The 27,878-nt window shown below is 36.2% G+C and overlaps 1 protein-coding gene across 1 annotated transcript; it reads right to left on the bottom strand.

Moving 5' to 3' along the window:
• Positions 1–713: 713 nt before the first annotated feature.
• Positions 714–24,781, bottom strand: wdr62 (WD repeat domain 62). The gene is made up of 31 exons (XM_053646295.1): positions 24,019–24,781; positions 21,857–21,948; positions 21,528–21,590; positions 20,615–20,672; positions 20,234–20,404; positions 19,734–19,871; positions 18,988–19,170; positions 18,658–18,818; positions 16,914–17,085; positions 16,545–16,682; positions 16,277–16,437; positions 15,950–16,041; positions 12,823–12,948; positions 12,667–12,737; positions 12,438–12,559; positions 12,276–12,351; positions 11,358–11,469; positions 11,166–11,229; positions 10,772–10,891; positions 10,439–10,572; positions 10,077–10,138; positions 9,530–9,817; positions 9,250–9,383; positions 8,537–8,658; positions 8,172–8,294; positions 7,800–7,908; positions 7,334–7,427; positions 6,804–6,870; positions 5,716–6,384; positions 2,469–2,554; positions 714–1,817 (listed from the first exon to the last, which is right to left on the bottom strand). Exons 1-31 carry the CDS (start codon positions 24,160–24,162, stop codon positions 1,572–1,574), a joined length of 4,398 nt encoding a protein of 1,465 aa, XP_053502270.1. The 5' UTR covers positions 24,163–24,781; the 3' UTR covers positions 714–1,571.
• Positions 24,782–27,878: the final 3,097 nt, after the last annotated feature.

Here is a 27,878-nt window from a genome sequence, read left to right as displayed (position 1 = left end):
AAAGTTTTAACTGATTTGTCTAATATTATGACCATAGACTGCACTAGTCTATATAAAACTGCAACAACCTGTAGGAAAGTAGGAGTATGTCTAACTCTCTTACGGAGTATATAATTCTAGTAATACTGTTTCAGCGTTAAACGAAATTATGTTAAAAGACAAATAGCCACGCCACATTGTCACATATACATTACAGCACAGTGAAATCCTTTTCCTTGTGAACAGTTCTGGTTGTTTGGGTTGAACAGCTTTCATCTCGACAGCCATCCTAATCACCGAGAGAGCTTTAGACAGGGCAGACATTATTAGCCTGATACTCGGGCTGAACAATTGAAAATACAAGGTGTATATATATATGTATAGCTTTATATAAAGTTCATACACAACCTATGGTCATACCAAACACTGGTTTAAAAAAACCGTGTATGACCATAACAAGGTGAAAAACCAAGTAAGTCACATTAGTTAGTTGATATGACTAAGAAAGATGTCTTTTTTCCCACGTTATATACTTTGTTAATTAGTCCAGTGGTTCTTAAACTTTTTCAGCATGATGCCCTCTTTGTGTAGGGTGGAGCCCGTGGTGGCCCTCTAGAGATGTCACATTTGTACGTCCTCCATCTAAAAACTTACCTATTTTAAATAAACCCAGCTGGACCATGGCATTTAAAAACAAATGTAGACAGACAGCCCAAAAGTAGAAAAGCACACAATTCTTTAAAAATCACATTTAATATAAAGAAAAAGGTGATAGTCTAAAAGTTAATAGTTTTTTTTTTTTTTACAAATACTTAACAAAACAGTCAAGAACAACAAAGCACGAGTCAAACATGCATCTGCAACACTTACACTGCAGTGTGCAGAGGGACACAATGTGACCAATTGAACAGGTTTTGTGCAACAGTCCTCAATATAGGGACAACAGAAAGCAGAACACGTAGCTGTGACTGGGTGGTATCACCAATGTGATCAAAAGAACAGGTCAAAAACTAAAAACTGCAAATTTATGAAAAGTAATGAATATGTCTCGATTAATACTGTTTCAACTTTAAATGAAGTAATGACATACCATCACCATCATCGTTGCATAAAAAATGCTTTGGCAGCTTGTCATAGCCCAACACCTTACTATGTTGGGTTTCCCTTTAATTTGTTACACATTTGTGGATTACATGGCTGGAACAGCTTTTCTTAGGAAAGCTTAAAAAACAAAAAATAAAATGCAAGATAATGGTATAACACATTCTCTTTGGAAAAAGCGTATGTCGAACAATATTACAGTAAGCACAATTGTTGCGATGTACCCAAAAAAAAAAAGAAAAAAACAGTCTGCAGTAATAAATAATTTGTTAAAATGCTGACAATGTTTAACCAGTGCTTTGAACGGAAACCCTGGACATAGGAAATGAAATACTGAAGGCAACTGCAATTAACTAAAGCACTTATAAAAGAAAAGGGAACAAAATATGCTTGATTTTGTGCAAAAAGGTAAGTAGATTTGTGTAAACAGACACACAGCTGACAATAATTGTAGCAGATTTACTGTCCATGCTGAGCCATGTGTAGATAACTCAATTGCAGTCCGACTTCTTTTCAGCCATGCGTAACAGGAGCATATCAGAGTATCTCTCTAGAAGGGCCATAGCACGATCATCCCTAAGTTGACGACCTGGAGAGTCTTCTGGAAGTTGAGGGACAGCAGAGTTCAGATCCTGGGGACAAAGAGAGTGAAGCTCCTGAAGAATCCCACCAAAAGCCTCCTGTAGCATGCTTTTCATCTGCAGCTGCTGCTCTGACAACTCATTGATGCCCTGCAACTATAAGGACAGGAAGAAAAGAAGAGAGTTTGGCAGTGACAATGCATCTACTGACTTTAGTTTTTGACACAATGACCACATTATTTTGAGTATGCATTTTCCACATATCCTGTTAATTGTAATTGTAATTAATAAGTAGGAGTCAACTGGGATGCCTCTAGTCTAGCCCTTCTTGTTACTAAATTGTGTGTCAGAAATACCCTTAAAACATATTCCAAACAGAAAGGAGGCTAATGAAGAAAAAACATTTCAGACATTTGACCTTGCTGTGGCCCTGACCCTGTTTGGATCAATTCCAAAATCTAATCAGTTCATCCTACAAACATTCAACCACTCTTTCTTGAGATATCACGCTAACGAGAATCTCGGATGGACGCACAGATGCAAGGACACATGGTGACAAGCTAACTGATGAATACTACCCACAGTCTTGTTTCAAGGACCATGATATCGCTATAGCATTAAATAACCTAAATTATTAAGTGTTTTTTATGCTGAATTCTATAAGATAATGTAAAGAAAGGTTTAAAACAGGAGGGACAGAAGTACCCAATGAGAAAAATAATATGATGTGAGCAAGAACATGGAAAATGAAAACTGTTCCAGTTAGTGTCATACTGCAAGTACTGTAATACGAAGTGTTGAACTCACTTTGCTGTAAAAGCTGGCTGCTTTGTGCATAGTGTGCTGGAGCACATTCACAATCTCCTTACATGCCTGCAGATTTATAGTCTCATCTGAAAGACAAAGACAAGCAGAGTTGCTTGATCTCATGGGCATAACCACGCAATCTTTGGGAGGGGTCGTGTATCCCCCAGTGTTGAGGAAATACCAATCTGCCCCCCCCCCCCCAATATACAATACAAAATATTTTCTATATGTCCCCCTTTAATGAACCCTGCCAACGGATCTGTCTTTTCTTCATCTATTCTATTTATTTATGTCTTTTCCTTTTCAATATATTTCCGGTTTGTTAAGGAAAATAGGTGTGTGCCCCCCTCCAACTGTACACTTGGTTGCGCCCATACTCAACGCAAGTTCATTGATATATTTTAGCAGCTCAGTCTGTAAGAAATGGAGACAGGACGTCCACAGCACCCTACAATTTCCCCATGTTGTGGGAGCTTCTATCACTCAGAAATCACATGAATTCAAAGGGTAACTGTAATCCTAAAACTATGTTCTAAATATGCGAATTTTCAGAATCAAACTTTGGATGTTGGGGGGAGGGGGGGCTTGTAAAGATGAAAGAGGTAATTATTAATAAAAAAACGGGGATATATTCAGAAGTCTGTATTTTTAATGTGTTTTAAAGACATCTTGCAAAAGGGGGGCCTCGGTCAAAAGTTAATGCCATTTGGGGGGCCTTGCCCTGAAAAAGTTTGGGAACCCCTGGTCTAGGGCATTGTCGTAGGACCCCTAGTGGTCAGTGGTGTAATTGCAGGGGTCCGTAAGAAAGTTTTTTTAAATGTTTAAATAATATATTTTATATATATATATATATATATATATATATATATATATATTAATGTAATGTATGTATGTATGCATATATGTAATGTATGTACACACACCCTGAAAAAGGATAAGCGGTATAGAAGATTTTTTATATATATATATATATATATATATATATATATATATATATATATATATATATATATATATATATGATAGATAGATAGATAGATATATAGTTAAATGTATCAAAATATAATCAAATGAGATGTTTTAAAATTAACCTGTTTGGTTATTTGCGTGCATTCGCAAATATCACAATCGGTCATTGATGGATTTATTTCAAATTTATGTACAAATGAAATGATAATGTGCAAAAACCTATGAGTGGTAGACAAGTTCAAGTGTCGCATTGATGGTTAAAATAAACAAAAGATCATTCAGAGAATCAAACTAAATATCACACCAACAATCAAGTGTAATTGAACCTGGTATTTGTACCAGTGGTATTTGAACCAATCCCTGGGGAATGACAGGTTCTACCAATCAACCAGGGATTGCTAGGACTGTAGAATTCAGTGCTTTTTGTGCATCCATAAAAAGTAATGCATAAACACTATATATGTATGTATGCATTACTTTTTATAGATGCAAAAAAAAAAAATAGTACCGAATTAAACCACAGTCCTAAAGGAATAATATATATTCTGGTGTGTGTGTGTGTGTGTGTGTGTGTGTGTGTGTGTGTGTGTGTATTGGGTTCTTTTCAGTCTTATATAATTGGACAAATAGTTGTGTAAAGTTTTAGTCTTAAGTTAATATTTGTACCACTCAGTGTGTGGATTTTATTTTAAATAAATGAAAAAATTGTACCGAAGTTTGCCCCGCCACAAAATATATATAATAATAATCAGCCAACTAATCGATTATGAAAATAATGGTTAGTTGCAGCCCTAATATTTATAAAGCCATATTGGGTTATTTGCCCTCTTATCTTTGTTGTTTTATTAAACGTAAATTGCCTGGCAATTCCTAATTACGTTCTCAATCAAGTTACAATCTTTGTGTGCCTCTTGTCAGAACTGAGCTCAGTAAAACTTCCTTAAAATATTTCCGCCACTTTGGATTGGAATCTTCTCCAGACAGAGATTTAAAATTTTACAATGTAACCTAGAGAGTGAATTAATGGTGTATAAATGTTTTTAACTGGTTGTATGTTTTATGTTGGATTTAGTATTGTATGTTGCAACTTTGTTGTATAATTGTATATGCAAACTCAGCTGCCTATCTTGGCGAGGACACACCTGTAAAAGAGATTTTTAATCTCAGTGAGTCTTTTTCCTGGTTCAATAAAGGTAAATAAATAAGCAAATGCATGAAAACAACATTATGTTTGCTAATAATTTGGCATGTCTTATCACACTGACATTAGAAAAAAATCTAATTTAAGAATGTATTAAGATTTAAATGAATTATGTTAACCATCCTAATGGGCACGACAGCAGTATTTAGTAAAAGAAACTACTCATCCAAAAACAGAAGATTTACACACCCTTTTAATTTGGGTGTGTTATTACAGTGATCAGTGAAGGTCAAGATAATCTACTTGCCCCTGCAACAGTGTCTTCTTAAAGATGAAAAGATTATTAAGAATAACGATTTTTAATGTTAATAAGTGTAAGATGGTTTCTGGTATGAGTCTATGAAGGTTTCTTAAAAACATGGGAAAGTCAAAAGGACAATTAAATTATCAAAGGAAGCAATTGATCACCATTAAGCAGTAATATTCCATTCCAAAAATCATATGCAAAGCTTTGAAAATCCTAACATCTCGTTTTTATATTGTCTCTACAAAAAGGTGGTTAAGCACAGATTCTGTCAAAACCAAGAAAACCTTAAGCAAAACAAGAAAGGGTTTCAGAAGACCTTTTAGCAATCTTATGAAAATGAACTGGACACACCATATATAATAACATATGGCCGGCAAAATATAAACCCCTAAAATATAAACCCCTTTAAACCAGTGGATCCTGGCTATTTTTCACTATTAAGGTTTTTGAATTACAAACAAACTTAACATTTAAGGTGGTGTTTCAAAACACATGACCCTAAAGAGCAAAACTATAGTGTTTTTACCTTTGATCTTATCATATGCTCTATAAGCATAAAAAGTCACTTTTAAAAACACTATAAATAGTGGATGCAACAGTACAAAACATTAATGAATCTGCCTCAACATAAAGAACCAAAATGTGCATTAACTCAACAAATCTGAGTTTGTAATTTCAGCCATAGTTTTCATTTGTGGTTTGCATACTATCAGATTATTTTCTTAACTGCTAAAATTACAAAAATATGGTGATGGTAAAATGAGCAGAAGTGCATAGAACTTTTGGAGATTAAAAAAAAGAGTCATTTTGCCATCTAAAGAACACAATACCTGGGTTAGGTCCATCTACTGTGGGCACTGATGTTGCCAATTTTGATGTGCTGCATTGAGACACTGATTGTGTATCTTCCACATTCTTTCCTGGTGCTACAAGAGAGCTGTCTTTAACTGGTGCTTTCAGAAGGCCAGAGGAGTGTCTGTGGGACATCCTGGGTGTCAGTTTCTCCTCACTGTGACTGATCTGCTTTTGGCTCTCTTTTCCTAGAGACTCCATCTCTGTTGGACTCACCATTGCCTGTCTACACAGAGGATTCATAGGCTCCACCTGGCATTTCAGAGCATTCAAAGCAGCAGGTGGTAATGGGGAAGACGGGTCCAAAGTGAGGGTGGTGTTGTGGGGGCTGAGATTATCCACAGCAGGAGCTGCAGGAGGAAGTGCTGGAATTTGAGGATGTGGAGAAGGGAGGTTATCCTTTCTGTCTTGAGTTACACTATGGTCTTGATTAGGCAACGAGGCTTTCCAGAGGATCTCACTTCCATGATTGTTTCCCTGCTTAGGACACACATTGACTTTCTCACCCGTAGATTTAGTCTTGGCAATGGTCATATCCAAGTCACTCTGACAGGAGGATTTGGAGGCATCAAAGGTCATGTTGTCAAGTTTGTGGACAAAAATGCCTTGATCACTGCTGTCGTTCTCTTCTGAGATTAATGCTTTCTCTGTAATTTATATTTAAAAAAAAAAATTTTAAAAACACATTTAAATATTGTTTAAAACAATAAGGAAAATAAGGAATAAGGAAAAGAAAAACATTAGAAAAGCAGCTGGAAGAGACACAAACCAAACAGATCACAACATAATTGATCTAGCAACACTTAAGCTTCACCTGTGTGAAATTAAGCCAATGCCACATAAGAACTTATGGGAAAATATAGAAACAGGTTTCTCTATATATGCCTCTGTGTAGCTAGAGATCATTTTAGGTGTTTACATAAAAAGTTGAGAATTGGCTCGACAACAGTTTAGCAAAGCTTAACAAAAGTGCCAATTCAGATTTGAAATTTACTGATGTGACACATTCTGCAAATATTTTTAGGGTAAATGTATTGCTGGTATTTAAATTAAAAATGGACCTTACCGTTTTTCTTCTGATCATTTCTTATGGCATTTGAATTGCAGCCCTTAGAAACTAGTTGTGAATTGTCCTTGGAAAAAAGAAGAGACACATATGGCAACAGGTAAAAATCACAATGTGAAATGTCTATTTCAATGGTTAGTAGTGACTGCACCACTAAGTGACTCTGAGCATTTGCTTTCTACACAATAATGTAAATTATGTACTAGTTTTGTGCCAAAACATTTATATAATCATGTTATTGTTTGTATTGCATGCTGTTGAAATCTTGCCCCACAAATATAGCAGAAAGAAACAGACAGCTTTGTTCTAAACCTGAAGGAAAGCAAGAAACTACACAGAACAAAAGATGCTTTGGAACCTCTTCCTTACAATAGACCTAGGACAAAATATTATTAGTGACCATAGCAACATTACCAACTACACATAGAAAAATCCTGGATAAACCTAAAATAACAGATCTTAGGACCATTTAATGCACCATTTCTGATAAGAATCTCATTTGGTTCCAATTGCACTGTGTGTTAAAATACCTCTGTCCTCTCCATGCTGTTGCTGGACTCATCTGGAATACAAGGCAGGCGAACTCCAGGTCTGCACACACCACTGCTTCCTGCCACAGTACCACTGCAGGAATAGGAAGACAGAAATATTAACTCTACTCTAGATGCCTCTACCCTACATTAAAAATCAAAAGAACTGTCAGAATTACACCATAAGCTTTCCAAAAGTATAAAATAGACTTGCACAACTAGCTGATTGCTCTCCATCTACCTAAATATTAGTTCATATTGTTTACAAGTTCAGAAGTTCGAGCAAGTAATAAAGTTTATAAATTTAGAATTAAACCTGAAAAAACTATTTTAAAATGCTATTAATCTTTTACTTTCTCCATCATTACAGTTTGTTAGGGCAATAATATTCAGGCAGAAAAATTGGGCACAGTTTCTCTTATAAATCTGTCTTCTCAGGTTCTGATGTCACACACCAATCACTCACCGTACACGTCCCTGGAAGCGTGAGAGGAAACGAGTAGAAAGGCTTAGACGAGGGTTGAGGAAGTTCTCGTTGGAAGGCTGCAGATTGCGCAGGTCTGTGTTAAATTTTTCTATAAAATAGTTCACATAAGGAGTTACAAAATTAATTGCTTCACTTTCAGGATCACACTATATTAAAAACCTCTATTATATTGATCATATATAGTTCATGAGATCATTGCAGTTCACTTCCTGTGCTTCATGGGGAAAGTAACAAAACACTACTCTAATGCCATCTTTGATACAGAAAGTGATAGCGGTAACATTAAATCAAGGTGATTTAAAACAATAGATACTCTTAACCACTAAAACTGTAGTGAGAAGGCAGAAGCACCATTAGTTCCCACTGCTAGAGTTTCATAGTGTTGGCGCAGTAGATTTGCAGGCTCTTCATCCTCCTCTTCCTCCACTCCAGAACTACCCATGGAGCTCGCCTGACTGAGTGAGTCGGTGTCCTCTAAAACACACAACATATTCACACAAATGTATATATTTGGGGACATAACATAGTATAATATACTACATTTAGAATTTATCAAAAAGTTATTTTTCCATTAGTATTAAGGCTCAACATCATTATGGCATTCGATTATATCACACAGAATAATTTCCAGGAAGACAGATGTAGACTTGTGTATTCCTCTAGCTGCAGTATCAACACTGTCAATATGACAAGTATATAGTGTGTTAGTAACTCACGGTCATGGGCCTGGTCACTGTGCACCTGGTCACTTTCAGCTGAGCAGGCACTGTCAGGACTCAGCTCCTCTTCTTCTGGGTCAATTTCAACATCCTCACAAAATGCCTTCACATCAAACTCCCTACAATAATTGCATAGGAATGATCATCAGAAGAAGTTACACATATGTAAAAGTTGAGGACAATCCATCCATTACACACACACACACACACCAGTATAACAACAAGCATTAGAAAATGAATGCACATGTGTATAGTGTCAAGAAATCATGGGGGTTGGGGAGAGTCAAAGATGGGACAGGTGAAATTACAATGCAGCACTCTTTAAACCATGACATAAGACAATTATCAACGAGTGCATTACAGTGCACAATCATGACATCAAAATAAATTATGATTGAAAATAAAGTTAGCCGAAAGATTAAGTGTGGGATTTGAAAAAATATCTGTGGATTAAACACGTCACTCATGTGATCTAGTGAAAAACGTAGAGCATGCAAAACAAATATAACAAAAGCTTAATTTTGCACGAGCTTAATTTTTGAGAATCTAGCAGTCAGAATGGACTGAAACACTTCAAAGCATATCCGTTGCACAACAAAAAATGCTTCAGAAATGCATCCAGTGTAAAATGGCTGTGGGAATGTTTGGCGGTGTAAAGGCATAACTAATCAAACAATTGTTTTGCCTGCAAGATGTTTTAAGGCACTTACCCCTCTCCTATGGTGGACAGAGCAGTACTGTTTGCTGGGTACAGAGCACAGTCATTGTTCTCTGAAGAGCTGAACCTTGGGCTAAAATACTGCACGTCTGTATCTTGAAGCACAGAACTAAACTGATCAGACACCTAGGACACACAGAAATATCAGGTCACACTTGTTTGTATGTTTATGAACATGTATTCATCCACTGCAGACAGAATATGCTCGGTATAAAAGGCTATAAAGTTCTATATAAAAAAATTATGAACTACTGAACTTCTACACTACAAACCCTCTCAACGTCCTCCTCTTCATCCAGATCACCACCTTCTTCTTCATCTAAAAGGCTGTCTAGACTCTGGGGGTGAAAATGCACTTCCTGTTCCACTTTCTCTTCTACACATTCCTCCTCATCCTCTTCTGCTCGGCTGGGAGTGTCCGAGAGAGGGAGCTGTAGGCTCCTGGTCTCCAATACTGAACGAATAGCGAATGGATCAGCATGTGCAGCCCAGCGCCCCTGTGGCTGGTACTGATGGACTCTCTGTGGATCCACACTGCTACTGCTGCCTACTCCAGCACCCTATACACATTATGACGATTAAAACAATGCCAATTTTATTTAATTCTGACTTTCTCACTGTTGGTTAGATGATCCTTGTACAGGATGCCAGTAACTGGCAATGATTGCTTTCGTGGTTTCATATTCACTCTAATAACAACCATGTGTATTGAACAAGGCCTGTGTTCTTTTTCCTCAGATCAGTTATATCTGTCTGCTCTGCCATAGCCTTTTCTTTTCATAAATTATTTACCCAACAAAATCAGTTTTAGGAACATACCAATCTGCGGGCCCACATAGGAAGTCGGCCATTGGTCTGTGGCATCATAATTTCCAGACTCCCTAAAGTAAATAAATACACACTTAATCAATACACATTTTCTCAAAATCACATATCATATGAGGGATTGCTATCTAAAGAAAATCAAAATACTGATTTAATATTCAAAATGTACATCAAGCCAAGTCTAACCTGAGTAGAACTGAGTAACCCGAGTAGGTTAAAAAACACATTTGTGATGATAAATCAATTTTAAAAAATTTACTTGGCAAAATGGCAATAAAATGTTGATTGAAATAATAATAGACCACCAGACCACATATTACATAAGTGGCTTTAGAATAAAATTTGTATCCACTAACCTACAGCAGTGTCTAGCCTGGCTGGAGTCTTGGGATCTTCCTCAACATCCTCTTTTTCCTCCAACAGGCTGTTTGTTTCTCCCTCTTTTGGCTGAGCCACCCCACTACATGGTACAGAGATGTAGGTTTCTCTCCTTTATGAGAAAATGGCAAAAATACAATTGGTCTGGAACTGGTTTCATATTATGATCTTAAAAAAAAAAAAAACAAGGTAAGAAACAACAGGTCCACAACATTGAGATCCAAGATCAACATAGCTGAGAAACATTCAATCAGTGACTAGCAGTATTTAAATAGGAATGTACTAAACTCCTAAGTTGTATTAAGTTGTACCTGATGGCTTGTTGCTTGCAGGTGACTTTGTTCCTCAGCCCTGCTCTCCGTTTCCTCTCTGCCAGTCTCTTTCGCATTGAGTTAGTCATTTGAGAGCACAGCCTCCACACAAACACACAGCTAACACATACACATATCACATACACCAATTACTCCACAGAAAAGAAACTCATTCAACACTGATTCTTAGCATTCAATGAGTCCAATATATTGTACTGCTTCTCTATTATTTGTATTTATTTATTAACACATTAACTACTGCATTAGGAATTAACGGTAGTAAATTCAACATTCTGCAACCCAGCACAATCACTGCAAGTAATACCATCACATGTAACCAAGTAACCAAAACAACTCCCTTGTTAGATAGAGAGAAGAGATAAGAGATGCATACCTATCACCACAGACAGTGATTAGATGCTTGCAGTCTGGACTGAATTTCATACCGGTCACAATTTCTGTGAAGAAAGAGATGGAAATTTGCAACCAAAGCTTGTTAAGTATAAAAAAATTAATTAATAAATAAAAAATAATAAAAGTATTCAAGGTACGCAAATACGATTTAAAAAAAAAAAAAAAAAGTCACCAGAATGCCCAAATAATGTTGCCACACACTCCCCAGTCTCATAATCAAAAACACAGATGCTCTTGTCTGAGCAGCTAGTGGCCAAAAACATCCCAGAAGGATCCAGTTGAACCTGAAAGCAGTTAAGGGGAAAGTTAAACAAATTTACCAATAAATACAATTATCACAGTAATAAATAATCTGTTTTACTACTTCAAATGACTCTTTGAATTTAAACCACTTTAAAGAGTGTGATTTGAGTGCACAAAATGATATACGAATAAATCTGCATCTGATTCATGAAACTGTCACCTGACATCAAAACAAGTGGTGATGAATCAGTTTCAGCTGTGTGGAGGAAAGATCCTTCCCACTAATCCCTTACTTGCATGTGATATGCATACAGCAGCCTGATTTACCATCACATATGTTACTGCGCAAAAGTTAGAGACCACCCTTCCATTTTCAATCCATTAGCCATTCAGTATTTATTGCTAATTATTTGGTAACAAACAATAATAATATTAAGGAAATTTACAGTACATGAATTCATTTTTGCAGTCATGGCTGTTTGACTAAAAATTTAAATCATGTACTATACATTTTCCCATTATTTTTGTCATTATTGTATTATTTACACAAAGCGAAAAATAATAAAGTTCAATATAACAACTAAATGTTTACAGATTTCAGACTGTTTTTACCTTTGAAGACTGTGGAGTGATTTGAAATGTATTTAACAAAAAAAAAAAAAAATGTGTGCAATAATGAAATGATGCGTTTTACTCAACCACAATAATCAGATAATGATTGGAGCACCAAAGTAAATCACTGTATATAGGAAACTCGAACATCTGCCATGTCACATAAATCAGTGTTAATTAATGGTTCTTTTTTCCATTGCTCTTTTATTCTAAAAGCACATGCCCTACTACACACCTTAAGCACTGGGCCATCGTCAGTCAAGGAGCCTTTAAAGCACTTTTTCATCTTGCCACTCTTCACATTGTATACTCTGAAAAATAGCAAGCAAATAGGGAAATTAGAAAAATTTCCCCCATTTAGCAGCGTCTCACAGACTGACTGGCAGACAGACAGAACCTAATGTTGCGGTCTTGACAAGCAATGGCAGCGTGTGTGAGAGTGGCGTCCAGGTCCATGTCATATAATGTACTTTTCTCAACCACATGATGTGACCTAGAGAAAGCCAGGTCTTGAGAAGTCTGCAATGATACATCCACACAGTTAGAGCAAAACAATAAAGATGATATCTACTCACGTGACAAGCAATATAAAACCAGTCTCAACAAGATAAGCTCAACCTATTTACCTTTTCGGCGGAGCGGAAGTAAATGCTCTTGTCAGCACCACAGCTTACCATGGACACCTTTGGACCTACACCTACAACAGAAAATAATATAAAATAAAAAATGAGCAATTTGTAACCTTTAAATTGATGCTTGCACAACTTTTTCCTCAAACTTACCAGTAAATTTCATGCCAGTGACGGATGCTGAATGGTCATAAACAGTCTGTAAAAGACTGTAGCTTTTGTCCATATTGAATAGATGTATGAGTCGATCACGACCAGCTGAGGCCAACAGATGCACACCTGGTTAAAAAAGTTTCAAATTATTTTTGAAACATTTCCCACAAAATCAAAATTATAGCCAAGTACTTCACATCAACATGTCCTTATTGCATCTTTTCTCTTCCTTTATAGATCATTGTATTTTTATTTATTCTGTTGTAAAACACTTTGAGATGCAGCTTTTAAAGGTGCTATAGAAAATAAAGTTTTATTGTTATTATTATTAACATAAATTTATACAACCATCATTTGTTTTACTGCAAAGGTTACATAATGGCATCACATGACTGAATTTACCAGACTGTTTAGCCAGTCTGGGGGGGAGGGGGAATACTGCACACATAGCAAAAGCTTTACATTTCAGCCTGTAGCTCTACTGTGGCAGCAGATGCTCTAGAGTCAGTTACAATGTAAAATTTGAGAACGGTCTAACTGTCAATTTGACAGTGACAGTGTTTATAATAATCTGTCACCAAGTACAGATATTTGAAAGTTATGTTTACTATACCAGTGAATGAAAATAAGGAAATGCTCCATGCCCCACGTGAGAGAAAATAGGAACTGCTGCGATGCATGCTGTGTGCAGTGCTGCTTCTGGAGTAAAATGGGCATAATCTGCAAACCAGAGATACCTAAATTGTGTCTATTGTTGTTCATGACTTCTACTGGCATTGTACTGAATGTTATTGGCATCTTTTGTCCTGTGAGCTTTTTGTCTCACCACCCATTCTTTTGACTTGGAGCCCCTCTAGCTTGTACACCATGACGGTGCTGCTCTCTGCATCAAAATAATTTCAGGCATAGCATTTCCTTTCAATGGCGTATCTTCTCTAACTAACTCCATGTGAAGGTAAATCATAACAAATACTAATTTCAGCATTTGAACATTCCCACTTAAACAGATAGCTGGGCATTTAAATATCCACAAGCCAAGCAGACCACAAATTAAAACTAACACAGGCAAGAGTAATCAGAGATGTTTCTCATCTCATGGCAGGAATGTCTGTTAGCATAATTATTATAACAATACTCCATAGACAGGCTTAGGTGCAGTGTCTAAGTATTGCCCAAGACAATGTAAAAAGGCATTTAGGCGACATATCAGAATGAATGTCAATACAACGTTGAGAGTTCTATGCACTGACAAAAAAAAAAAAAAAAAAATGGAGAGGTGTCTTGATCTCAACAGAAAGGTAAACTGGCAACAGGAATGACCTGCCAATCAACAAATCATTGTTTGGACGAATGTTTGTGTTATTGGTGTGAAAGATGCTCTTCGGCAAGTCAATCAAACAGCTGATGGCATATTTCTCTGTACCGTCAAATCGAGAAGGTAGTTGCAACCATCAACTCGGATAAGCAAATTGCAAGCCATCGATAAGGTAAACATCAGCAAAGAGTAAATGAAGTATAAACCTTTTTTGATAGGGAATCATTCTCGTGGATGTTAACAATAGCGATTGCAGATTAACTAATGAACTAAAACAGTTAACTAATGTAGCCTATTTTACAACTAAAGAAATTGCTAACCTAGCTAACTTACATAGATTCATGTACTGAATTAAGTTACGTTAGCCAGTGAAGCTAGTTAGTTGACATTATATAAAGATACCTCAACTCCACCAACGTTAGTACCTAATGTGGCTTGGTAGCGAAACAATGTTGGGCTGTGTTCACATGTAATGTCTTTTTCTGATGAAAACCGCTGGTAAAATCATTTATTATACAAAAAATGCTGTTCCAAAGTGCAGTCCCAAAAGAAGCTCAGGGCATTTTTGAACACAAGGTCTACTCCACAGGATTATTATGTAAAACGGGTGCTGACAGCATCAAAAAGAAACAAATGTTGAATTAAATCAAGAAATTCTCTGTCTGTCTCCTTTATGTCCTTTTGTTGTATTGTCAAAATAATTACATACATATTTCAGCATGTTTACTGTTCGTATATGTACAACTTAAGGTAATCCACACATATTTGCATTAAATCTCAAACATGGTATTTGGTGAAATAGACTTTTGAGTAGAAGTACAATAAGTGTTGTCAGCTTTCTTTCACAAATATGGTAAGGATAATGGTCTAAAACAATGTGAAAGAAACTTTACATAACTTAAAATTTCCTTCGAATAATTTCAAAAGCCCCGCCCACTACTACCACCACCACCACCCCCACCCCAGGGGACCCAGACAGCACCTAAGCCCTCTGAAAGCCGAGGGAAAACCCTTTTCTACTGTTCAACTGCACTCATAGAATGCATGTGGTTGTGGCCTGTTGCACCAGTTTACAAAAGGTGACAACAAAATATGAGAACATGCCAAATCTGAGACACCACTTAAAACACTGTCAGTGTGTTTTCTCCCAGCTCACACCATCCACTTCCTCACAAGACTCAGTGGTCAAAACAACCAGAGGTACATCAAATGACAAGGCATTTTACCAAAGCACAAAACAGAACAGACAAGCAACATTAACTGACTCAACAAAAAACTTACTACCTCAGTGTTTTAGCAGACAGGAAACAGGAAAGCAGTCCTTGAAATATTCAACTAACAGAATAAGGTCCCAGTGAGAAAGCAGTACTACAATATTGCTATTACCAACCTCTATAACAGTGGAATGCTTGTAATGTCTGCAAATAAAATGTGTAGGTTTTATCCCGTCCCCTGACGTTTACCACTCTATTTGTAATGGTTAATTATACATATTACGTTACCAACACAACCCTGCTCGGGCAAATTGATTAAATGGTTTGGTAACTGAATTAAAAATATAAACATTCATTTATTTTAAGGCACTGATTTGTTTATTTTTGGACAAAATTTGTAAAGGATCCAATCCAAGTTTTGTACAGCTTAATGGGTTCTTAAAGAAGGAATGGATTTGTCCACAATGTTAAATGATTCAAGCAATTACACAATCCTAGTTTGGTTAAATTAGTTTTACCTTTTCCACCAGAAAATATGCTTGGTCTGCTGCATAATTGAACTCTATTGAATGTTGTTGTAAACTAAAAGATAATTTACCAGTCTCAGTGGGAGAGAAGGCCAGACATAAAATCTCAGAATCATGTGCCTCAATCCTCAGAAGTTCATCCATAGATTGAAGTCCATAGATCCTGAGAGAGATTAATAAAGGCAAACAAAGTGAGTAAACCATAGTTATCATTTAAATTTTTATTATATTATATTTTATATTTTAAACAAATTTCAATAGTTTACTAGCTCAATGTCCTTGTTAAACCATTACAAACTATGCCTCCATATGTCAAACACACTGACCAGATGATGAAGATAGCAAATATTCACAAAGGCCTAGCTTGTATTATTACCTAAATACAGTACATGTCTCACCGTAGGTTTCCACTACGATCTCCAGCTGCCAGGTGCTGGCCATCAGGGCTGATTCCTAGGACTCTGATTCCAAATTTGCCATCTTGGCTGCCCTCTACTTTATCTGGCGGGGCCTTAAGGTGCCCAGTGTCGTTATCCACATACACAATCTTCACCAAGTCCTTTAATGAACACACATATATGCAGTGAGAATATATTGCATACATTACATTACCTGGTAATCGTACACTGTCTTAGGCAACTCCACGTAGGACCACTGTGTACTTACCTGACTATAGAGGTTAGAGCTTTGGTATTGGCTTTGCTGAAAATCACTGTTCCAAAGACGAATGGTGTTGTCAGATGAACAGGTAAGGAAAGATCCAGGGAACAATGCTGCAGTCGAAGCTTCCAATTCAGGGTAGGTCTAAAAGGGAAGTTTGTATGTATAGAAACTGTGACAGTACAATGCTTTAAAAAAATCTTTGCAACACCATACATTTTCAATGAACACTTAATGAGATTTTTTAATCAAATGTAATAACTTTAAATAAAAAAAAGCAATACATTCTAAGAGTATTTGAAAATCGCAAAAGTATGATAATTGCATTTAAAAACAAAAGTGTGTTGACCTGCATTAGTTTAAAATAAAAGATACCTCAACACTCCAGACGCAAGCACTATGGTACAGGGAAGAGTAGACTTTCCATACATTGTTGAAATCACGCACATTCCAAACATACACACTGTGGTCATTATATACACACATCAGATTACCAGTCACAGGGTCATGTGTCAGGGCCAAAGTATCTGGATACTCTGCCTCATGCCTATATGTGAGTAATGGAAAAGGATCGGCGTCAAATTAAAATTACACATTTGAAGCCATCACTCACATTCATGTGTAACAGGTCCACAAATGACAAATTATAAACTAAAATTAAGTTGTCAATGACTGTAAAAACTTTAAATGTATTTATTGTAGTCTTTTATATTTAGTCTATGTATATAATTTTAACTCTTATGACTCTCATTAAATGACAGTTATGGATACACAAGTTTTTTCAAGTAGTACAGGGAAACATATTGAAATGTTTGCCATAATCAGTCAAGAGACACAAAACTGCTTTATGTGGTGCTTGGTAAGCTACTACCCTTGGAAGAAATTATGGATTCACCACACTTGTAGGATGTTCACCCGGCTTTTTTACTTTGTAGCAAACAGACAAATCACATATGACACAAAACAATTTTCGTTTTGGCTTTGTAAAACATACTAGCATTCCAACAACCAATCAATAAAATTGATAATCGATTATGAAAATCGTTGTCAATGAATCTCATTACGGATTAGTTGGTCTGCGCAGTACATTTACTCATTACTTTACTTCTAATCCGAAAACATTTCGGAGAGTAAATACTAAAGTTGTGTCCCAAATGACGTACTGTACACTTACACTACGCACTCTACCATCTAGTGCAGTGTTTCCGCAGACCGCTAGTGGTCAGTGGTGTAATTTTTTTCCTCAACATTGAGTGATTCCATAATTTGTTCTACTCTATTTTTTTACTTCTCTATTTGGGGGGAAAATATGCCATTATTTAAAATAATTTAATTCGTTTGAGATATGTTTTACGAAGCCAGAATGTACAGCTATTAAACAAAAAATGTCTTTTGTCATATCTGCTACTTGTTTATATGCTACGAAGTAGAAAATCTGGGTGAACATCCTCTACGTGCGGTGATTCCATAATTTTTGCCAGGGGTAGTATGAAGCTAGCAATCTTCCCAGGGGTCATCTCAATTGGACAATTAAATGCTACATTCGACTAAAATTCGTAGTTCGTCATTCTCAACCCCCGACCAGGGACTAGGAATTCCTACTCTGGAACTTGGGAAGGTCTCCTCAACTCAGAGTTCCTCCCAGGTCAGCAACTGACAACAATTCAACATGACTGTGCACAGCATCAGCCATAAACAAAGTAGCACTTCTTACCTTTAATGACTTATACTGTATATATATTGTATTTGCTTTAGATCAATCAATATAGAGACATATTAGCTTGTTAAACCTATAATATTGACTATACAGTTCGCTGTTTTGAGGAGGTAAATATAAAATCACTCATCACGGTTAGCTGGCTGGATTGGTGCTTACAAGAAATAAATATGGAGGTATCTATGTTTTTCCCCCACTTTGCAATTCAAATGCACAATTCTGAGCTCCTACTTCCCACTTATGAAGTAAGTTGAATCACAATCTGAAGAATAATCTAGGGGAAATACTAGACAGATGTCCTAGTCCTAGCTACAATTACTCGTCTATATAAAAGCTAGAGCAGCTATAGAATAGCTAGAACATATATGTTTTGATCTATACACTCTGAAGGAAGACTCTTACTGAGGCTGCATGCCCTGAGAGACATCCACTCCTAGACAGTGGGGCCGGATAAGTGTGGTGACGTAATGCAGGTTTTGTGGGCGAAATACTCTCACAGTGCCATCTGCACAGCCACAAAAAATGAAAGCTTCACTCACAGATAGACAGTGTGCTGAAAACGTCTGCAAGAGAAACCATAAAGACAGAAATAATGTTCAACTTCAAAGGATTACTTTTCGACAGACTGCAATGAGGTGTTATCATGCAATACTAACACATTAACTAATGTCCGATATATCTGAACTGTGTTTCAGTCATAATGCTGAGGGTTTTCTGTACAATGTAACTTACTTTGAGGTCAACCCATAAATCCAGCTGCCGGTTGCTGTTGAATTGGCACAGCAGACCAGTATGGGTTATACAGTAGGTACTGCTCGACATAGTGCCGCGACCACATGCCAAATCACAGAATTCACTATTCTGATGTTCTCCTAGCAAACCTGATCGACCAATCAGAGGCACTGTACTGTTCACCTACAAGCAGACCAATGCACAACATAGAATAAACACTTCAACTGCAAACATTCTCAACCCTGATGGTAAATTTTATGATTATAGGAATGTGAAGTAATATATTACCATCTTTTGTAAAGAGGAACATAAAAATCCTTGTTTTAAATCATAGTAGATGACATTTGTATACGAAATCAGAACAACAGAAAGAAAGAAACCAGAGTGTGCTGTCTTAATGGAAATGAGTGGAACACTGAATTTGCCATACTGATACATTGTGTTCATCTGCGGACCGGGATGGCAGTATAATTTAGTACAAACATGTCAGGAATATTAGTGTGGAAATGTGTCTTTGAAACGTTACCACACATTAAAAATAAACGACAAAGAAAGGACTTTCTATATTTGTCTACTAAATTCTGTGGAGACAGTGTCAATTCATATCAGATCACAGGAGTAATATAAAGTCAGCCAGTCATTATAACATAATACATATAGTAATAATGACTGCCTCTATATTACTCCACTTATGACAGCCATTTACCAAAGAATTCATTAATTTACAAAGAAATTATTCTTCTTACACGTCTCTCCTTGGAGGCATCCAAATACCAGAACTTCACATGTCTGTTTCCTGCGGTAACAAAGTAGCTACTGTCCTCTGAAAAGGAGACAGCCAGCACACGACTTGACACTTTATTGGCTGCAATAACACTCCCTCTCTGTAAAAGAAAGCAGTAATAATTTACAGCAAGAAACAGCAAAATTCTCCTAACTATTACAGGTACAGAACTACAATGAATGCAGTCACAGAAATTCTTCAAAATGTAGTTAAAGAAATAATGAAAGAAAAGAAAGAAACACAATTCAATAAAAACAACGTTACTCGTAACTAAAAAGACCCACATGTTTTGAAGAAAGGAATACAAATATAAATTATATTAAATATACAATTAAATTATAATAAAATTATATTAAAATAAGTGGTAATTTAATAGTCTCTTCCTTTGCAAAAAAAAAAAAAAAGGTGACAAGTGGACCAGTTTTGAAATTAAAGTTTGTAAGAAATCATTACTAAACCTACCTTCCACTCCCAGACACTGACAGTCCTGTCATGCTGAAATCCCACAGACACAATGTAGCTGCCATTAGTAGAAAAAGCAACACAGGCAACTCCATACTTGTGGCACTGGACCTCTGCCACCTGAGTACATTCTGCCACATCCCACACTCTCACGCAGGGCATATGTCCACTCTGCTCAGACAAATGAAATGTAAGAGTGAAGAGTAATGAAATGACAGAAAGATTACAAACCAGTCAACAGTAAGTAATGACTGAATTACACTACAATACACAACAAACAGTTATTTAAATAAAGACTAAAAATGATTTTAAAATCCTTTAAAAGACAATTATAAGAAGGCTTCTGTGTCTTCTATTTCTGAAAAATTTACAGCCACTTACCTCACCAGTGACCAAATATTTTCCATTCTGTGAGAACGCCAATGCACTGAAGGTTTTTCTGTGGAATAAATACAAAATATTGCTAGTTTAGTAAAAACTACTAAAAAAGGACCCTCAACCTCACCTCTAGCCAATGGATTTTTTATTTTTTTTTTAAACATAAAACAATCATGTAAATTTAATCGGAAAATGTATTCCATATTTTTTTCATTTAACTATACACAATCCTTGTTTACACTTTTTTTGGTTATATTTTTGGTTATATTTATATAATTTGTAAAATCAGCACTGACCAGGATAAAGCAGTTACTGAAGATACATTTATATAGGGTTTTTTTGTTTGTTTTTTAAACATAGTTAAATAAATCATCTGAAAATAAATTAACAATTGACTAATGAACCACAGGAGACACCTGCCTATACTTCTATGCAAACACAACCGCTTCACATTACTTTTCAATAAAGCATCAAAATTATAAAAACAAAATCACTGCATACAGTTTATGCATGATACAAAAAGCTAAGAGATGTAAACTTTAAACTCTACACATCCCTAGAATTTTAAATCGGAAACGTTTTTGGCAAAGAATAAGGTTTTCTTTGTATAGGAGTCAACAGTGATTACAGTACATTATAGGATTAAAATCTGAAATAAAACATACTCTAAAGAAACAAAGATTTGCTTAATGTCATATTAGACAGCAACATTTATTCCAGTCACATTTCTCCAAAGGAACTACCTATTATGCGAGGCACGTACAATCCCAAACATAGAGCTCTGTCAAGAGCCAACTTCATTACAAGTACTACATTTCAGAAATAAGACTTTTGTATGAAACGTTCAGAGACATTTCTTTGAAAATCCTAAACTTATCCAATAACTCTACTAATTTAGATTCAATTGTTCACATACCTGGATGTATTAAAAATGTGGCTTTGCTTGTTTGTCTTTGGATTCAGGAGCACGATGACACATCTGAAACAGAATAATACTGTCTAAGTTCATTAGATCTAGTTATACCGATCACTAAACGTAGGCTTTATGTCAGAGGTTCTCAACCTTTTGTAACTAAAGCCTCCCCTATCATGTGGCACACCCCAAGCCTTACCCATCATGTGGCATGCCCCCCCCCCTTTTTTTTCTTGAAAACAATTTACGCCCTCCCTTCCCATCTCTCCGCGCCCCCCTGTTGAGAACCACTGCATTAGGTGTAATTTAAGCCATGTCAGTTTTTATCTTACCCTGCAGGGTATGCAACAGTGCTTGTATTAGGGTCACAGGCCAAACCACTGTTGCTGGTTGTGGTGATACCCAGAACTTTCTCCAGAACAACCTGCAAGCATAAACAAATCTTAAAGCAAAGGCAGTATTTAAGGAAAACAACTTTAAGTAACTAGCAAGAGAACACAAAAGGTTTCGGTACCTGAGCTCTTCTCAGTGCAAATTTAAGCCAATAATGCATCATCGTAATTGACATGTGCTGCCATTTCATGTATTCCTTAGCCACACAATATACCCTTTTAACTGTTAAATAGCTTTAATGACTTCTTGATTTTATTTAATAGATAAGATTCATCTGGCAAAGTTTATCTGAATCAGGTGTAGTCTATAAATAAAGTTAGTGTACGCGCTAAGAGTCAGTACGTTTACATGGACAACAATAATCCAATATTAACCCGATTAAGACAATACTCTGATTAAGAAACTACCATGTAAACAGCCGTTTTTAATTACCTTAATCCGATTAAGGTCATACTCAAAGTAAACACAAAAGAATTAAGACATGTGGAGCACTCCTGTTTTAGTCGCATTATCGAGGTGTATTACAGACATGTAAACACCTTAATCATATTATTAACGTTGTGTGAGTTTTCACCGCATTTTGCGACAGGACACAAACACACGGCAGTGCTCGACTGTTTTACGGCAAACAAGAGAGCACAGCTGCTTCCCAAACCATGTACTTACCTACAATAGGCCTATAGTAGGCGAAATACATGCATCTCGGCTACTATATAGAAGGTACAGTATCTCACAAAAGTGAGTACACCCCTCATATTTTTGTAAATATTTGATTATATCTTTTCAGGTGACAACACTGAAGAAACTTTGCTACAATGTAAAGTAGTGAGTGTACAGCTTGTATAACAGTGTAAAATTGCTGTCCCCTCAAAATAACTCAACACACAGCCATTAATGTCTAAACCGCTGGCGACAAAAGTGAGTACACCCCTAAGTGAAAATGTCCAAATTGGGCCCAATTAGCCATTTCCCCTCCCTGGTGTCATGTGACCTGTTAGTGTTACAAGGTCTCAGGTGTGAATGGGGAGCAGGTGTGTTAAATTTGGTGGATGTGTGACTGTAAGTCATTCCCTTCAAATGCTATTGAGCTTTAAATTATGGTATATTTTGTGCATGGGCCTATTCAGTAATGAAATACATGTCAAATTTAAATGTGATTTGCATAGTTTATTTTGTTAAATATCAAAAATCTAAAAGGTGTGCGTTATAGCTGACCCCTATAGGAACACTTTCCAGTTGGTTATATGACTGCAAGTCATTCCCTTCAAATGATATTGAAGTTAGAATCGTGTTTAACAATGTCGTATGCAACTTTAGAGACGGTCCCTTAATTTCCTCATATCCGCGAATATTGAACGTCCAACGTCAAGCCAACTTTATTCCGGTCGGACGGCGTTGCGTGGTGACGTAATGACGTGTGCTGTTAATCGTTCTATGTTCTAGAACATGTAAAACGGGTACATGAAAGGAGTATTCTAAAAGCGACTCATGTCCTTAATCACAATACTGTCTTATTCAGAGTAAGGTCAATAATTAGATTACTGCTGTCCATGTAAATGTAGTCAGAGTCGTGTTGATGTTTATGCTAAAACACATCTATTTCATCTTAACCCGAGTCTGGATTAAAGATTTGACATTAAATGTTATACACACATGGAACTCGAAACTCTGTGGTCAGGTCCACACAGTGACATCGACTCAAACATGAACCAAATTCAAAATAATCCACATTATTGATTCAATACTTAATCAGAATGGGAGCGGATAAAACTCCAATACAAATGGCACCCTTATACACACAATTCGCACCATGGAGACGAGTTTTGTTTTGGTCACTGTTGCCTTGAAGATTTAAAATGATCAAAAACGGTGTTGTGTTTATAAGAAGCAACTTCCTGTACTTATGAACTTTTACTCAATCACTGCGCAGGTCAGAGTGTGTCTGAAAACGGGCGTGGAAAACAAAGAAAAGCGGGCGGAATAACGTGCCAAAATGAGCAAACCGCTAAACAGGACCGTTGGTTCTGTAAAGGCCGGACTGCTCACAGTATCCCCTCTGCGAACTTTTCCTAACTTACCCGATATGAACATGTACACATACCCGACTGTGAATGTCTCTCTTGTGGCTTTGTCGGCTGTTTCGACGCGAATTCGCTGCCACATTGCTGCTGTTTGTTTTCTTCACCCTGGAGCTAAAAGAGCTTGGATTATTTATTCCCCCAGAAAGTGATGGTCCTTCCGCCATGGCGAGTTCACATAAAGATAAACAGCCTACAACTGAGCTTCAGTCCTTCTGTCCTCTCTGATGTCAGCAGAAGCGCTTTAGATGCCAATAAGGCTTTGCGTTAATGGAACTTTGAGTACAAGTAAACAGTATAAAACTGGACAAGTCATCAAACTGTTAAAAAAAAAGTTGTCCAGCTGTTCAGAAAACCACGTAAAATAATACTACACGTTATATTAAATAAAAACCGTAAATCAGAAGTATGGAGAATAGGTAGATGAAAATGACACTTCAAACTACAAACAAACGCAGAAGGGGGAGAAAGAGAAAAAAAAAACAACTTTGCGACGACATGTGATAGGGCGGCACACGGGTTCAAATATAGGGCTTGTCCTAATCCAATACACAGACGGTTATGTTCCCTTCCCTTAATCCCTTCCTTTACCGTCCTAGTGACGCGAAAACAACAGCCCAACCCCCAACCTTTCACGTGTCTAGGGGAAGTGTCTAGAGCAGTGGTTCCCAAACTTTTATAGGGCAAGGCCCCCCCAAATGGCATTAAAATTTGACCGAGGCCCCCCTTTTGCAAGATGTCTTTAAAACACATTAAAAATACAGACTTCTGAATATATCCCCCTTTTTTATTAATAATTACATCTTACATTTTTACATTACATTAGGAATTGATTGTGTGTATGTGTGTGTGTGTGTGTGTGTGTCTGAGAGTGAGAAAGAGAAAACATACATTTATTTATTTTTCACACCAAATTGTTGAGGCCCCTCGGGCGCCCCCTGGCGGCCCCCACTTTGAAGACCACTGGTCTAGAGGAAGTGTCTAGGGGGAGTGTCTAGGGGAAGTGTCTAGGGGAAATGTCTAGAGGAAGTGTCTAGTCGCGCCGTTGTTGTTGATTTTCTTCTTTCCTTCTCTTTCACAAACCCAAGAAAACGTTCATCATCGCCACCCAGTGTACAATCCCAAAACTGTTTGGCGTCTAGCTTGATGCAGTTTGTTTATGTTAGGCGTGATCGAGTCAATAAAGAACTGATACCACACAATATGTTTCTTGATTCTCTACTCCAAAAACTAATACAGTACAGACAGTGAGATCTAACGGTGCCATTTAATTCAATCATACACTATCATGTTTCATATATGCTGCCATCTCAGGTGTTCCTTAGTCACACAATATGATATTAAACAGCTTTACTGATAGTCAACTTTACTCACTATTTATCTTATAGACAAAATTCATTTGTAGAAGTCAACTGCTGGGCCTGTTCTATGAGTATGGTAAATTAAATTATTAAAGGTGTACAAGTGTAATTAAGAGCAATATTATACGAAAACTAGTGGCCGTTGCTTTAAGCCTGGCCTCCCATAAAATTTCATGAACAGAGAACACAGATTCAAGTTTTATACAACTAGTATGGATTGTTATTTTCTAATTATAATTGATGTAACCATAAATATGGTAAATAAGTGGTAAGTATAAAGTTGTTTTTGATTATTTGCCTTTGTGTTGTGTTTTTTGTTTGTTTGTATGTTTATAGGTCTAGCTATATAGCTGTATATACCTTCTTCAGTGAAATTGAGCTAAGTAGTTAGCAGTATAGGGGAATTACTGAGAATTAAACAGGAGGCTAGACCAACAGATGAAACAGATCAAACAGAACACACCCAGACATATACTTACATATACTTCAATGACAGACAACAATGTTTCCCCTATTTTAAAAAGCACCAGCCATCAAACCAACGCAAATATAGAGCTTTAGCTCTTAAATAACAGGCCAATAACAATGGAATATCTGAATATCATTTATAGGAAATCAACTCCAAAGAACTGACTCTCAATTTCCAATTCCTGGAATCGGAAAATCAACACTTTTGTTCAAAATCATTATACTGTTATACATATATCGTATACTGCAAATTTCATGGAAAGCGATTAACACAAATGGCAAATTTTTTTTAGGAGTTGTGTCAATCTTTCATGCCTAGTTCATGTCCTTCACCTGTGTCTGTGCAGTCCACTGGTGGTTTCATGGGTGGAGGTTTTAATGGAACAACACAGCATGTAGATGTTTCCGAGTTACTCTTTTAGTGAAGCCAGTGACAATGGAGAAGTCCACTAACTCTTCAGCATATGAATTGACATATGAATATTATTATGATTACATCGATCCTGTAGCTGTGGATGCGAGTAAACTCAACTACAACAGATGTGAGTTTGTCTTGTGTATGAAATGGATGCACATGAGCACTGCTTTTGATCATAAAATTTTTCACAATATGCAACATAGAAGCCTGTTCTCTGATTTATTTTAGATTGTATTGTTATAATATTCTGGATTGCTATGGCTGCATTTATTGGACTATTGTTCTTGATTCTGTCAAGTATCTCAGGAACCAAGCATCTCCCAAGGTAAGGGTTAACCAATACTTACACTATTTCAGATTGCTATGAATTGTGTAAGAAAATAGTGTAAAATATTAACCAGTACATTAAACATGTTAAATGCATGATTGTTAGATTAAATATTAACTAAAATATTAACTAAGGTATTAGCTGATCTCATTGACGTCAAGGCACTTGGACTGAAGGCATTTCTCATATTAAGGCTTACAGTTTTCGAGTCCAGTTACTGAGACAAATTAAACTAGCGTTAAAATACCATTTTGTTCAATAATAGTCAAAGTGATTATTTCAAGCCTATCTACAGTTACAAAATTAATCTATTTATAAGTTTGATCCATAAAAAATTGTACATTATATCTCACTTGATTTTCTAGAGATAAATTGATAAGAACCGATTTCTTATGTTGCACAGGCATCAGAGTAGCAAGAGAAAGCCAAGAAGAGAAAGACGTTCTTCATCTAAACCTGTGGTGTGATGATTTTTCATACAAATGAACATCACCATGCAGATTGAGTACAGAATGTCACTGTGGATATTTTTTTATCTCTCAATTTTTTGAATTCTCTGCAACCCTACACTCTAAATATCTATCTAAATAAATTGTTCTATTTTATGCTGCTATCATTTTATCTTCAGAAATACACCTTCCTCTGTGTCTGTGTATGTGTTTGCACATGTGTATACAGTATGTGTGGGCATTTAGGATGTATGTGAAGGTTTGCATTAATTTTCCTAAGTATGCCTTGTATGTATAAACTGCTGACTTGTTCATGTTAAATAAAGCTGTAAAATATTCCATTTACATTTCTGGTTGAATAAAGGGAATTCATTAAAAATAAATAAATAAACAAACAAACAAATAAATAAATAAATAAAAAAGAATGAGTATGTATTAGTTGTATTAGAAGGCAGCAGTTATCACAAAGTTCAAGATAAAGTAATAAGTTGATTATATTTGAAATGCAAAGGTAAATCAGTATGTTTATATGTAAATAATCCCAATATTATAGCTTTCATTTGGATAGTAACACATGTATACAAATAGCATACTTTTAATTTTCTTAGTGTTTTAACAATTAATATCTAATATATTGTTGCATGTCTAAATCTTGTCCTAGAAAAACATAGTACATTGTTGACTGATTAAATGTTCTTAGTGGATTCATTTTTCTGCACACTGTGGCACAACCTTTATATTTAATTTCTTATTTAAAGTATACTGAATTATGTATGGTCAAAGCGCAGAATTAAACCACATGTAACAAATAATGTTTTATGTACCAGCACAAGCCCTTTCTTTCTTAACACTAACAAAC

Source organism: Ictalurus furcatus, chromosome 17 (genome assembly GCF_023375685.1).
Source record: "Ictalurus furcatus strain D&B chromosome 17, Billie_1.0, whole genome shotgun sequence".
NCBI lineage: Eukaryota > Metazoa > Chordata > Actinopteri > Siluriformes > Ictaluridae > Ictalurus > Ictalurus furcatus.
This window is presented reverse-complemented; position numbering and strand designations above follow the sequence as displayed.